Source organism: Oryx dammah, unplaced genomic scaffold, assembly GCF_014754425.2.
Source record: "Oryx dammah isolate SB20612 unplaced genomic scaffold, SCBI_Odam_1.1 HiC_scaffold_1, whole genome shotgun sequence".
Lineage (NCBI taxonomy): Eukaryota > Metazoa > Chordata > Mammalia > Artiodactyla > Bovidae > Oryx > Oryx dammah.
In genome coordinates, this window is record NW_024070185.1 from 98,985,279 (window position 1) to 99,001,058 (window position 15,780).

The window sequence follows — 15,780 nt, forward strand, 5'->3', positions numbered from 1 at the left end:
GGCCACGAAGAGTCAGAAACGACTGAGAGACTAACACACAGACAGACCACACACACACACGGGGCCATGAAGAGTCATCAGCCAAGGGCTTTAGGCTTGCTAAGCCATAAAGTCCTGACCCCTCACACCTCCTTCTCTGAGGAAAAATGATTCAAGGGCTTTGGTCTTACAGCTTTCCTGGTCAAAAGCTTCTCTTGGCAACTCTAAACTGAGAAAAGCTATCTCAACACAGAGGATCTCATAATAGGGATTCATTTTACGTGCTTGTTTTTACACGTTCACATGTTAATAACAATGTAGTTGGCATTACAAACAAAAACAAAACTCCCTAACTCCATCTGTGAAGATGACATCTAGACTTTTAACTATTCTAGAAATAAAGAGTGGCTGAATAGAGATCATTACATTATTATTCTATTTGTGCGCATGTCTGAAATTTTCCATAATAAAAAGCCAAAGGAAAAACAACCACCACAAAAAAACCTTTAGAACTTTGTCCTAGCTGACTGTGAAGATATTTTGCTTCTGATTCTTGCTCTTTTTTTTTTAATCCTTTAATCTCTCCAGCATGTTTCAAGCTCTTCAAATTTCTAAATTTCTAAACTCTTATAATGTCTTCAGTAGCAAGTTAAGAATCAAGACAAACCTTCATTTATTTATATAAAACTGAAAGAAACCCATCTATATCACAGATTTAAAAAAAGAAAAAGGATGAGAAACCAGACATCACAAACTTTTCCCCAAGAGGTTATAACGTCAGTGACATCCAGGGAGAATCTGACATGAGTTTAATTTCTTGTCAAAAAATTTCACCTCAAAAATACTTCATCGAGACTCTACCAATCACACCGCCTGGCCCCAGTTTTATGGGCTGCAGGGTTACAAAACAAACTGCCTTCAGTCTAGTGGGCAATTAGAAACTGTGATAAATGTGAAGAAAAACATGGAGAGGCACGAAAGCACAAAGAACTAGCAAATCTACCCTCGTGTGAGGGGTCAGGGGAGGTTTCCAAAGAGGTGCAGCAACAACCTGAGAAAGAAGAAGTAAATAAGGGTCTTTCAAAAGCTTACAATAAAGACGGACAAAGAGGCTGGGGAAGAAAAACTTGAGTAAGTAAAAACAACCGAAGCCCAATTGGGGCCAATTGTGTTGAGTCACTGATCACACTGGCTAGCAGCTACTTGGAGGTCTTCTCCACCACACTGGACGTTTATCTAGAAGACATCAGACTCAAGAGCAACCAGAGCACGGGCACCCACTCCCCTCAGCCAGCTGACTGCGTATATTTCCCCCTCTACTCACCCTGCACCACACTTTACATAACAAATCATGAGATAAGGACTTCCCCGCACAGGTGACTCAATCAATGCTATGACTAGCACCGCCCATGGCTGGTACTCTAAGCACTTGGTGAACAAATGAATAAAAGTCTCATTTTAAAACCTCACAACATGCAAAATTCCAACAACAAAAAAATGCCTTTTGTCTGAATGACTAACAATCAGATAGCAATATAAATACCTCCACAGAATCCATCAGACCTTGCAAGAGGAGCTTCTGGTGAGGAAAATCTCCATCCCCAACTGGAAAATACCCCAGTGTTTGGATAGCTCTTTCTTTCATCTGGAAGAACAGAGAAATTTTTTTTTTTTAAGGAAGTATATAACACCTTGGTCCCAGAAAAATGTCTTCTGGGAGAAAAATGAGAAGGTAGGGAGGAGGAGTCTGTCTAACTAAATGCATCAGTGCAAGTTTCTCTTTTTTTTTTAAGCATCCAATTTTACAGAATTACGTCTATAAGACACTGGAGGTTGAAAGACACGAAACTAAGTTTATTAAGGGTCCACCACTACAAAAGAAGGAAGGACAAAGTCTTTAACTAGCTCAGTACCCTACAAACCATAACAGTTATAAATGTAGATTCTGGGCCCAGAAGAACCTAAGATTGGGTCACAGCTAGACCATTTTTAGTAGCCTTTGAGGCTGTGTGACCTCAGGCAAGTTACTTCACTTTTCTGAATTTTCCTCCTCTAGGAAAACAGAGATGACAAGCATACCTATTTCACTAGACCTTCTGAGGATTCAGTTAATAAAAGCATGTGAAGCACTCAGCATATGCTTGGATGGTTGACTAGCTAATAACAGCCAATAAAAATTACACTGCGATTTTCTCAGTAAGTTTTAAAAACTAGCTAGATTGAGAATAAGATTACATATTTATTAAACTTTCAGTAAACTGAGTTTTTCTGTTCATTAAATCATCTTACATTTCAACACTGAGGGACTCTTACCCCAAAGAAAAATTTTAAAGTCTATGAAGGTTTTTATCTAAAATTAAAATACTATAAGGATCCTCTGGGCTTCCCTGGTAGCTCAGACAGTGAAGAAACTGCCCAAAATGTAGGAGACCTGGGTTCGATCCCTTAGTTGGGAAGATCCCCTGGAGAAGAAAATGGCAACCCACTCCCGTATTCTGGCCTGGAGAATCCCATGGACAGAGGAGCCTGGAGGGCTACAGTCCATGGGGTCGCAGAGTCAGACACGACTGAGCAACTTTCACATTCACATTCAAAGGTCCTTTTCCTCAGAGATGACTCACACTGCTTACTAATGCCCAAACTTATTAAAACCCACCTGGTTATAGGAGGTTAAGATTTAGATCTGGTCTGAAATTATAAAAATCATATAACTATTTAACACTTTATTATCTACCTTTTGCATGACAGAAGAATAAACTTGATGCATTTAATCTTTACCCAAATCTTAACAAGTTATGGGCCTTAATTGGAGTAACTGGGTCAAAAGGGCACACATACGAAGGCTATATACAAATCACCCACAACTCAAAATTAAACAGTTTTTAGAAGAGAAGGGTAAAAGGAAGAGACGTGCCTTATTTGTTTCTTTACTGGAGGGTATTCTGTTTAGCAGGCTCTCCACAAGATGCAGCTTGGAAAAGCCCGATCCCTCACTGGGGATTGGGAGGGGACCATTTCTGCCAATTTCCCCCAGGGCTGTACAGGCAGCAATCGCCAAGAGAGGGGAGGTACTATCCAAAAATGAGCCTGTGAACACATTTACACAAAAGAGAATTATACTTTATCACCCTTGGAATCCAAAGCAACCAGAGACGTAACTGAGATTTTCTTAAAGACAGCAAATAAAAGTCAAAGTCTACAATATATTTTCTAGTTGATAATTTGTTATCATTTCTTTAGTAATAAAATACCACGGGGTGGGGTCCTTTCTTGACATTTAAATTTTTTCCCCTAATGGAATCATCACTGTTAAACAGAAACAAATAGAAAATATATATAGAAAAATGAGAATACCTTCAGTTATTAAAAACAGAATTTATCTAGCATCAAGATTTTGTGAAAAAGCTTGTGTGTTTAGAGTACAATGCTATAAAAAGAAATTAAAATGTTACAATAAATTTTAACCTCATTCAAAATCTTGTAACCTATTTATGCTGACATCCACATCGGCATAAACACATTAATTACCAATTGTTTCTGTGGCACTCTGAATGAGTTCTTCTTGTTCGGGCAGGAAATCAGCATGTGTCTCCAAGTTTGGCTGCTCTGCCATTTTCATTTTCTTCTTAGCCAAGTATCTTCCTACTGTGAATCCCAGTGCAAGCAAGGATCCGTGCTGTATCTCCGGGCTCTGGATTTAACAACACAACAGCGTATGTCTTGTCTCCCTCTCACACGTGTGTGAATGCACTGCAATAACTGTGCTTATCACAGTCATCTCCCCCATAAAACACAAGGCCAAAGAATAAAGTGATCATGGGAGACTCCATGGGATGTTAATAAATCAGCTAGCAAACAAGAGAAACCTAGAGTTTCAAACACAGAGAATTCTGAGAAGTTGAGTCATGACTTATATTTGGATTCCCTAATCCCATACTTCAATTCTGGTGAGGTGACTCCCTCAATGCTCTGATAAGCACATACACTTTCTTCTCCCTTATAACACTTATATAACTATACTATCGTAATTTCCAAGCATGATTTTTCCCCTACTGCCAACAAAATACAATGAACTAGAGCCTATTTCTAATTGCAAAAACCTCCAAACATGGGCACGCATGACTTGAAAACCACATGACTTCAACAGTGTTTCCAGATGGGACAGGTACAAAGAGAGGTGGCAGGAGATGGGGAAGAAAAAAGGAACCAACATTTCTGAGCACCAAGCACTACCAGAGCTTCTCATGTATCTACTCCCCATTGTCGCCCTAGCACCTAAAACAGTGCCTGTGAGACACAAGGCACTCAAACTTGTTGACTGAACTGACTGCATCCAAGTGCTGTCTGTCTCATTTCATCTTTACCATCATAAAAGCAACCAATTCATGCGTTCATTTTACAAATGAGAACATAGAAAAAAACATATTAGATGCTTTTGTAAAACTTCTATTTCACACACACAAAGATAAAGGCAAAACTGATGACATACGTGATTGTCTTTTGTAGTCTTTATCAGCTGTTCTATCATTGACTTCAGCTCATTTCCCGACACTGTAGATACCACCACGGAATAAAACAAGGCTGCCAGTTCACGCATCTCTTCTTTACTGCTATTCATCAGACTCTGAGCAATGTAGAAAGAAATATGTATATGATACATGATACATTACAATGTTCAAGTTATTGAGAAAAGAAAACAACGTTTTATTTCAAAACAAAATAAAGCCCAGCTACCCTCCCTTTCTGAAAATGAGCATTTTAACTTTGAGGCATCTGATGGACACAGCCCATGGGAAAGAACACGTGGTTGCAGGTGGCACCTCTGGTCACATGGGGGCACCCTTGCTCTGCCCGCTGGACCACAAGGGCATTCACTCTCCCTCCTGGCAAGTTCCTGCAATTCCCTGGGTCCTTAGCACAGAGGACCACACTCCCCTCCTCACCCCAATTTGTTCTTTGGGAACTTCTCCCTCTTCAAGAAAGAAAGGGACCTGCATGTGCCTGAATGTCACTGTAGGATAAGGGGCCAGCAGACTTCCGATGTTACCATTTCTGAATAACAGTGAGTCACTGCAGGCCTGAGCCAGGCACGTCCTGTTCTGAAAGGAGTGCCTTGCCTCAAAATGCACCTTCATCTTTGGAGAGCCTGTGCATGGGCCAGGAGGGGGCAGGAAGTGCCAGGATTTCCTTCCCAGGATTAAATGCTTTTTTTCTTTTTTTGATTGGAAGGTGCTAGTGCTAAAAGAACCCCCCTAAGCAGGAGACATAAGGGATGTGGGTTCGATCCCCAAGTCATGAAGATCTCCTGGAGTAGGGTATGACAACCCACTCCAGAGTTTTGCCTGGAGAACCCCATGGCAGAGAAGCCTGGTGGGCTACAGTCCATAGGGTCACAAAGAGTCAGACACGACTGACCACACACAGGTTAGACCAAAATCTCATGCGCATTTTCATCAAAGATACAAAATATAAAACAGGTGGAATTAACATATAGCTGATCTAAAACAGAGGTTTACATGCTCGAATGATGCAGGTCTACTCTGCCACTGTATTAATGAAAGCAGTCACAGACAACACATGGGTGTGGCTGGTTTCCAGTACAATTTTATCGACGCTATAATTTCCACATGTCAGGAAATTTTACTCATCTTTTAATTCTTCCTTCAGCCCTTAAGAAATGTAAACACTAGTCTTAGCTGGCAGGCCACACAAACAGGAGGCAGGACAGATTTGGCACACAGACCGCAGGCTAATGACCCCTGATCTACAAGACCAAAGGTCTAAAATCATTTTAAAATCAGCAAATCTCCACAGAGTAAAAAATCTTTTTCAACTAGATGCAATTTCATGAGACTAGATTTTTTTAGAGAAGGGTAAAACTCACTCCTCTTGGTAAATTACATTCACGCATTCACACTTAAAAGAATCTGTACATTTTACCATAATTCAAACTGTACCTTCCAAAAAGAACTACGTTATGTAGCACAAGAGGTACACAAAACTACATAAGCCAGACCTGTACTAAGAAAGATTATTCATTCTACTCATCTGCAATTCAAATTTAACTGAGTATCCCACATTTTTATTTGCTAAACCTGGCAACTCTTTTGGGGTGACCATGGGAACACATGGTTGGTGGGAGTGTGAACTGGAACTACTCATGGCTCAGAGGGTAAAGCGTCTGCCTGCAGTGCGGGAGACCTGGGTTCAGTCCCTGGGTCGGGAAGATCTCCTGGAGAAGGAAATGGCAACCCACTCCAGTGCCCCTGCCTGGAAAATCCCATGGGCAGAGGAGTATGTAGCCCACGGACAGCAAGCTGCAGTCCACGGTGTTGCAAAGAGTCGGACGTGACTGAGCGAGACTCCACTTTCTCACGTGGAGGATGTGCACCGTCTATTAGAAGTGCATCCATGTGTCCTCAATCCCGTTTCTGCAGAATCCAGCCAAAAACACACCCACTCGTATTCAAAACGACAGACTGTTCATTGCAGCAGTCTGGAAGTACCCTGAATGACCATCAATAAGGATCTAGAATAATTCCAACTCAATGGACATGAGTTTCAGCAAGCTCCGGGAGATGATGGACAGGGAAGCCTGGCGTGCTGCAGTCCATGGGGTCGCAAACAGCTGGACATGACTGAACACTGAACAACAAGACTAATTCCACAGCCATAGAGTGGAAAATAAAGAAGTTGTTAAAACAAAGAGGATGTTCTCTCTGCAGTCACACAGGAATAACTTCCATGTTCTAAAACTAAGTGAAAGAAGGTACAAAACAGTGTGAAAAAGTATTGTGTAACACCCGTATGTGAAAAAAGGAAAAAAAATTAAAAACGCTGACTTCATCTGCGTGTATACATGTACCTAAACTCTAGAAGGGACACCGAATACAAATAAGTGATGACCTGTATGTCTGTCAGGTGAGAGAGGAAGAGGCAGGAAGTTGAAGGAATCTGGGCAGGTGAGAGAGAAAGATGTTCTACGTAATGTTTTATTTAAACTATAGAAAATGATTACTTGTTTACTTTTAAAGCAGAAAAATAGTTCTTTTTTACTTATATGACTCTCAATTCATCTCCCCCCTCACCTAAATGGATCACTGCTGCACACTGACCTACAAGCTTCCTAGGAAATGTCTGATGATCAGAGTTTTCAAAGTGACCTAAAGGCAAAAAAGGTCACAAGAACCCTAGTAGGAAGGCAAAATCATGACACTGAAGTTTAAAACACAGAGAATCAAAAAGAAACACACAGGCAAAGGATATACCTTGATCCATTCAGTTTTGTCTACAAATTTGGTGGCCAACTTTTCTGGATACACTGAGACAGCCTCCAATAGACAGTACATGACTGGCAAACCTAAAGAAGAAGGAATTCAGACGCATTTTAATGTCAAGAAAAGTGATACACATACAGGGATCACTAAATTCCTTCAAAGCATAATGTTACATCTTTAGGAGGCATTTCCAAGTTTTACAAAACAAATGTTAACCTGAATACAGTATGTGACTCAATACAGCAAATTTACAGCCTTACTGTCTATAAAAAGATGCCCTGTTCTTCACTCCCACTTCCAAAGTAAAAATATATTATCTATTGTTAGCATTTCTTTCTGCAAAGAGAAATAGTGTATCAAAGCTGAAATCAGACAAGTTTAGAAAAGAAAGATTCACGTTCGGTTATAGGAGAGAGGAGAGAAAATAATTTTGGTGAAAATTGTCAGCTGAGTTTAAAATTAAGATTTTTGCTTAAGTGCTTTAGTATCCGTCCTCGGCATCATGACCTCCTACCTCCAACGCCTGCTAACAGCTGTTGAAGCAGGCCGATGTAGATCTGCACAGGGTTGGTTTCCCCACTCTTGGAAGATGATGAGGAGGGTGCCACCTGGCTGCCTGACATTAAAGTCCGTATGTAGTGTCCAATGGCTGGGGCGTGGTCTTGCATATCAGCTAAACTCTGAGAGGTAGGCACCACCCCCGCACTGTGAGCCAGGCACATGCGCAAGTACAGGACGATCTATGGATGGAAGGAAGGAGGACACCAGATAAGCTTCTCAAAAAAATCAAGGTGGGAAATGTTCTTCAAAGTGGCAGTTCCCAGCTTTGATGCCCCCACTATCCTTCACAAAGCTATTCGATAATCCTCACAGTAGCTGGAAAACATGACTCAATATGTGAACTGAAAAAACTATAATTTTACATAACCAGCCAAAGAGTGCTTTTTAATAGAGTTTAATGAAGTTAAAATGCACACTCAACTTTTAAAGTCTAAAACAGGTATAACAAAAATCATTTTTTTTAGAGATGTGTGTGTGTTTATGAGAGAGACAGACAGACAGACAAACAGACAGACGGACAGACCCAGGGCCAGTGATCTACTCCTATGGAACTCCAGCCGAATTTAATCTCCACCAGTATAGAAATTTGAGAAAATGGGTTCAAATCATCTACAGAAGAGTAGCTACGATGTCATTAGAAACCTCTGACACAAATTAGCTGCTCAGGAGTCCTCTGGAAGCGCTTTTCCTTGACAGCTGGAACAGGACTGGCAGCAGTTCCATCATGAGTATTCTCACTCACTGCGAACAAGATTATCTCTTGCCATTTATCTCAAGCCAACGACTGAAACAATAGAATTCTCCTTAGTAAATGAGGTAAATTAATCTAACCCTCCAACCTCCAAAGCTAGATAATCCAAATAACCTCAATATATCGTTGGCTTTAAAATTCAAATCTAATTTGCTATGAATTCCCAATAGCAATCAATGTAAAGTACCTAGGTCTCTCATGAAGAGAATCTCACTGAGATAAATATATTTCTTGACTCTGCTGTGAACTAAAACAATACCAGCTATCCAGCACTGTTTTTCCTAATAAACAATCTGATATAAACAATGACATCACTGTACGGGTTTTCACCTAGAACACAAAAAGTTCACGGACATCTCTTTGACTGTGACATTATTATCTTTAAGAACGTTCTGAAGAAGCGAAACAGAAATATACTCCAGTCTTACCTCTCCAAAGGCTGCTGGGTTAAATGGAAGGACAGTGGTCCCAGTCATGTACTTGGCTGGTGTTTTCATTCGATGGGAAGCCTAATAGGAAGAAACCCCCAAAACCAATTACTGAAAAACAAAGCACATGTACCTTTTCTTGACTCAAAAATAACTGTATTTCTAGCTACATTATTGTCTGCTACTGTTTTTTCTAGTCAAACATTTTTACATTATTCATCCTTGGTTGTGCACAGACCTCAAACCCTAAGTGACAGATGTGTTGCCTTTTGACTGGCTTCTTAAAAGAGAAGAAACCTACAAATTACCTACACTTTGATTAAAAGAAAGGAAAAAAAGGAAAAGCTCCAAAGATGACACAGTTAGAGTAAAAATTAGAAGAATAAACCTACTCCGGGCATCTACTGACACAGTCACACCAGGGCACTGAATGCCGGCTATTTTCATTAATAATGAAGGTAGAAGAAAAATATTAGCATGAAAGCATCTTTTGCCCCCAATTATGGCAGTGCTACAGGGAAGAGAACCATGGTTGCCACAAACTGCCCTCCAACACCTGTAAGATGTCTATCTACGCAAAAAGCTAAGACCACCGGTAGAGATGAAGGCAGTAAGCTGTCCCCCAGCACACTTTCATAAACATTCATGTAAAAAGTCGGACAGGTCTGGGTTGTGACTGCCAATCCTCTGATCTACCAGTAAAATAGGAGACTTGCAAAAAGCAGGCATGATGTTCTCTCATGAACACAGGGGGAAAAAATCTGAACTGCTCCCTAAAGTGTTCTTAAATTTACATTGCCTTAAATAATGCCCTTAAAAATAAAAAGATATATTTGGGGGAATTCCCTGGCAATCCAGTGGTTAGGATTCCATGCTCTCACTGCTGAGGGCCCAGGTTCAATCCCTGGTAGGGGAACTAAGATCCCACATCCCACAGGCTGCATGGCACAACTAAAAAAATAAACACAAAAATAATAAGAGTAAATATTTTTAACCATTCTTGCCAAGGGGAAAAATTTTAAACACAGCCAAAATGTTGAAGAGCATAAAAGAAACTAAATAATTTAGATGTGGGCAGATTAATTACATTTGAGATTTATAGTTTTCTCATCTTGTACCTCCCTCTTATTGTTAATATTAACATTGTTAGAAACTTTACTACTATTCAGCATTTAGTGATTAGCATTTTACAAAGTGTCACCAAAAAAAAACGGTATGTTTATTTTCATCATTCACTATATGACTCAAACTAATAACATGAAAGTAAAAACCGTACCTTTTCTTGGATATAGTATACCATTTCTGGGAAAGATGGCATCTGCTTAGAAGCACTGTCTTTCCTGTTTCTACCAGGAAGACACCTTAAAACTCGCTGTGCCTCTCCATGAACTTCTTCTCGCCTTCCGGAAAGAGAAGAAAGATAAATGAATTTCACCAACCAGAGAATGATCATATGAAGATGAAGAGCAGCGATTTTATCTGGCATCTGTCTTAAGTATATTCTTGGCTACATGCAAAGAATCATAAAATACATGAGAAGCAATCACTTCTTTTTAGAAATTTCATTAGCCACATGGCTTGCATCTTCAAATTTTACCCAGAGGAAATAACAAGACAGGATATGACTACAGGTCTGCATGCTGTGTCAAGAGGGCCATATTTTTAACTCTAATACATTGCTTCTAAATTCCACAGACTAATGCTACAAGCAACATAAATTTTATTCGATTTTCAACGCAATTTTAAATAAACCCAAGTTCATATCAACACCTTTGAAACTTACGGGTCTCCTGCGGCTAACAAGAGCAAGTATCTGGAAGGAATATGGTCTGAGGGAAACACTGTGCTGGCAAATTTCACAGCCACTTGTCGAACTTGAACTTCAGGCTATTTGACACATAAATACACACACACACAGACACATAACACAGAGATTAAAAAAAGAAAAATTCAAGTAACAACTCATTCCAGTCAAGGTAAGTCATTTTAACTGTAAACGATCAAAATTTAAGTTGACATTTCAATAAATATATCTAAATAAATAAAAATCTTTTTAGTCGAGATCCTTAACCATGTTGCTTAAAAGTCTCTGGACACAGGCATTACTTAAAAAGTGCTTTTATGACCTAAGGGGATCTTCCAAGTAAAGCAGGAAACCCCGCCAAGACTGCTATCAGAGAATCTCTCTATAGATGCCCACACTCAGCCCGACCATGGGACCAAGGTCACAGGGGCAGTTTCCAGCCACAACCTCTGTTTCCTCAACTCTCAAGCTCTCAGTCACATGAGTGAAATTCATATAGTTTGCAGGGAACACAAACAGAGCCTACCTGGAGTTCCTACAAATTTAAAGTAAAATATTGCCAACACTTTCGGGTTAGCTCTAAAATTAAAAATGACTCCAAAGCAAAATCTCAGCTTATATATCCAATTGGGGCTTCCCTGATAGCTCCGCTGGTAAAGAATCCGCCTGCAATGCAGGAGAATCCAGTTCGATTCCTGGTTCGGGAAGATCCGCTGGAGAAGGGATAGGCTACCCACACCAGTATTCTTGGGCTTCCCTTGTGGCTCAGCTGGTAAAGAACCCGCCTGCAATGAGGGAGACCTGGGTTGGATCCCTGGGTTGGGAAGATCCCCTGGAGAAGGGAAAGGCTACCCACTCCAGTATTCTGGCCTGAAGAATTTCATGAACTGTACAGTCCATGGCGTTGCAAGTAGTCGGACACAACTGAGCAACTTTCAATTTCACCTACATCCAATTAACTTAAATAGATTGAGACTGCAATCTATAAATACAAAGTTCAACCAGAAAAAGCAGCTGTAGAGTCTAATGATGCTGAAGCTTTATTCTCATCTACCTTCCCCGACATCTATCTTCTCCGAGTCAATCCTCCAGTCACAACATAACTGAGATGAGAGGTGCTTAGAAACATGTGCTACCTCATTCATTCAGGTGTTCTTACTCTTCAGCATTTCCTTTATAGGGCAATATACTAAGGACTAGTCTGTATGACTTAGCCCTCAGTCTGGCTGCCTTCCATGTAGTCTGGGAAAACAAACCAAATCACCTATGACTTGGTAATATTGTTGTGTGACTTGATCTGCATAAGTATAACCAGCACCCATGTGCACTCTACAAGCATTCCATTTTCTTATGAGGTTACTGATGAAGAGTTTTAAGTATTTGATCCTAATGAGCTTCCAAATAAGCCTAGACTACTTTGCTCATGTTATATGACCATGAACCAAGTACACTGGACACCAAGAGCATTTGGCAATGGGACTCCATATATAATAAGATTTCTGAATGTTCATAATTATCCTGTTCTGTTTCAGCAGAAGCCAGACACATTTCTGAACCTTTAGTAATTCCCTCAATATAAATATGGAAGCCAAATTCAGTGGCATGCAAATCATATTACTCTCACCAACATTTGACATTTTTCCCTCTTTAATCTCCCTCTCTTTCTCAGAAATAGAGGTCAGAAAACTGACTAAAGCAATACATAATATATTATTTTATACTGTATATTATATATCATATATACACACGTGTATATGTATATTGGGCTTCCCTGTTGGCTCAGACGGTAAAAAGTCTGCCTGTGATGTGCGAGATCCGGGTTTGATCCCTGGATCGGGAAGATCCTCTGAAGAAGGACATGGCAACCCACTCCAGTATTCTTACTTGGAGAATCCCATGGACTAAGGAGCCTGGTGGGCTACAGTCCATGGGGTCACAAAGAGTTGGACGTGACTAAGCGACTAACACTATGTGTATATAACCACAGATATTAAAAATTCTCTTACAAACTTCCACAACAGGCAGATGAAGAGGACTAAAAGAAAGAAGAGTATGTATGACAGTACTGGCTTATTTCCTACAGACTCATTTTGATACATAAAATGTGTATTTCCTTCTGCTCTTCTCCCCTAATGTTACCTACAGAACTCCACTCCAAGGGACTGTAGGGCTCAGCTACCAGTTAAAACAAAACACTTCCAACCAGGAGAACGTGACATTAAAAACAGTTCTCCAACAAGGAAGGCTTTAAACATAAGGCCTCTGCATATCACTACTTCTCTAAAATCATATTTCCATAACGAAGAATTAAAAACACAGCACTTTAGAATTTTCCATTCAAACAGCTATTTTCTATGCCTAGTTTGTGCCTAGAAACCTTGGTTTGAAAGGCAAGACTGATAATAAAAGACTTTACAGGGGCAAAAAAAAAACAAACAAATCATAAATCACAGTCCAAGGGAAAGCAAATACTCCTCTTCATTATTAAGAAGAAAAGCAATTCAAATTTTGATCATAAACATATAAAATGTGTATACTACCAGCCATTGTGATTCACACAGTTCGACCTACCTTTATTAAATACGAGGCCACAAGTGCCTCCATGAGAGTCCGCTGTGCGCCTTCCAAAGTACTGTAAGCTCCAACCATCATGGACAATGCTTCTTGAATAGCAAGTCGCGTCTCAGGCTCTTCCTGTGAAAGATGATAAAACCAGGGTTTCCTTCACGGTCGAGTTTCCAGCTGAGCATCCAAACAGAAAGCACACACTTGCCAGGTGTTTTCCTACCTTACACAGGGCTTCAAAAAGCTGCTGCACGAGAGCTATATCCTTAGTGAATAAATGTGGCATTCGACTGCAAGAGAACGTGAGACCACCATTACTATCAAAAATTTCCATAAGGCAGAAAGAACGAAACTAAACACACATGTTCCTGAACTTGCACTTTCACCCCTGGGCACCATGTGAGCATCACTGGGTTACCTCCCCAAAGAACTAAACATTGTTTTAAAGTCAGTATTTAATATTACTGTCTAATCCAAGTAACTCTAGATTAATATACGTGTTATCCAGATAGTCTCACTAGAATATTCCATGCATTCAGTTAACATTTCTGATTTTGAAATAAAGAAAAGAGATGAGACTAAATGCTATTTAAACTAAAGACTACGGTGACAAGAAGCTCTGTCAACTGCATGCCAGCACACAAGGGACGAGGTCTGTTGACAATGCTGTGCTGTATCAGTTGATCTGAAATGGCTGTCCTCTGAGCCCCCAAACTCCTTCCCTACACAGTGCAGAAGAGCCCGACCTAGTCTCCACAGGCCAATACGGAACCTGTGCAGGGGTGCAGGCAGCGGTTAGGGCCAGTGAAGATGCTGCTCCTCTCACCCCTGCTCTGAAATACGTGAAGAAAGAGGAAACCAGGAAGAAGTGGGTGCAAGAAACCATACTAAACAAAGGAGAAAAAAAAATCCACCTTTGGAAACTCAAGAATCGTTAACACTATCAGAAAAGAGAATCACTAGAAAAACCCTTGATTATTGATATGATAAACACTAGTAGTAAGTCATAACAAGAGCACTTAAGGTCAATCAAATGTCTCTATGTAGGGTACAAGAAAACTAACACGTTAGGACACAATCCAGCTCAAAATCTCATTTCAATACTGCCATTTAATATGGTAACATATATTCAAATGTAAATTAAGACGTCTCACATCATTATCCTTCTACAAGGAAGACATTTCTAAACAACCTACGGCCATTAAATAATTTCCTTTCAGAATCATAACAAATTTATTATCCATCCACTATTAAATGCCACAATTTTTCTTAGTTTACCAACAAGGTATCTCTCACTGAAAAGGAGTTTACTCACCTGGAGAGTTTTCCAACAGCTGAATATGCCATAGACAGTAGCTTAGGGTCCTTGAAATTAAGAAAAAAAAAAAAAAAAAGAACAAAAAAGCAGACAGAACAAAAACACAGTAAACGGCAAAACCTTTTTGCTGCAATGAAATGCATTATTTTACTCCTTGTTAAACCTAAGTCTCACTATGCCTAACTACATGATACCAGAATCTGAACAAAAACAAATAAAAATGTCCAAACCCAGGATGCATCAGACTACTAAAAAAAACAAAACAAAACAAAACTTTCCATCCCCCACTCACTCCAAAAGGAAAATGCAGAGGTCATATAATAGAAAAGTTTCTCTCCACTGATGCTAACTTCAGGATCCTTTCAATACTATGTAACCTGCAAATACCAAAATTCACCACCAACATACTAGGAAGACAGCTTAAATTATCAGAAAATTAATCACTGCCCAACAGACTAGGATCCACCCTCGCTCACCCCAAATTTCAGGACACAGGAGAGCAATTGTCTATAAATCTGCACTATAGTAAATTGCTTCTTCTCATATCTTTCACCTTAAAAAGTTAAAGGGATCATAGTATTCGGGTGAGTTAGAGAGGGTTCCACTCAAGATAGAGATAGAATTTTACATTGCTTTATGAAAATCAGGAGTCTGACACTACTCGGAACACAGCAGCACTTCTATGAGCTGAGGTTTATACACTTCACAAAGGATTCACACACCCACATGGCCACTCTTATGGGTCATCTGTTGGGAAGACATGCAGGTGTCATCTGGAGGTTAAGATCATTACAGCCCCATAGATTATCTGGCCACTCTAATCTAGTCTCAAATATATAGTTTCTCCCCCAAAAGCCCCAAAGCATTTTTATTTCTACCAGCCATCCAAAGCATGTATCTATGCCATAAAAATAATCTGAAAGGTTCCCAAGGCCTTAAGCACCATGCAAGCTCTGTTCACTCAACAGAAGAAGACAGGAGAGTCAGGCCTAGGACTGCCCCAAAGCACAGCTGCACAGCAAGTGAACAGTTTTCAATAATAATAATATCTACTAACATGGCTTCACTATGCTAAATTAGCTCATTTAATCTTCACA

The 15,780-nt window shown here is 40.0% G+C and overlaps 1 protein-coding gene across 6 annotated transcripts in view; it reads right to left on the reverse strand.

Annotated features, from left to right (window-relative positions):
* ECPAS (Ecm29 proteasome adaptor and scaffold) overlaps positions 1 to 15,780 on the reverse strand; it is a 109,473-nt gene that overhangs the window by 37,071 nt on the left and 56,622 nt on the right. For all 6 annotated transcript variants that reach the window (XM_040239230.1, XM_040239244.1, XM_040239260.1 and 3 more), the window contains 12 exons: positions 14,681 to 14,730; positions 13,589 to 13,655; positions 13,372 to 13,494; positions 10,780 to 10,883; positions 10,273 to 10,396; positions 8,997 to 9,077; positions 7,771 to 7,996; positions 7,248 to 7,339; positions 4,469 to 4,603; positions 3,508 to 3,670; positions 2,894 to 3,066; positions 1,523 to 1,624 (listed from right to left, as the gene is read on the reverse strand). In XM_040239230.1, the coding sequence (XP_040095164.1) occupies positions 1,523 to 1,624; positions 2,894 to 3,066; positions 3,508 to 3,670; positions 4,469 to 4,603; positions 7,248 to 7,339; positions 7,771 to 7,996; positions 8,997 to 9,077; positions 10,273 to 10,396; positions 10,780 to 10,883; positions 13,372 to 13,494; positions 13,589 to 13,655; positions 14,681 to 14,730 (1,440 nt within the window). The remainder of the gene's footprint in view (positions 1 to 1,522; positions 1,625 to 2,893; positions 3,067 to 3,507; positions 3,671 to 4,468; positions 4,604 to 7,247; positions 7,340 to 7,770; positions 7,997 to 8,996; positions 9,078 to 10,272; positions 10,397 to 10,779; positions 10,884 to 13,371; positions 13,495 to 13,588; positions 13,656 to 14,680; positions 14,731 to 15,780) is intronic.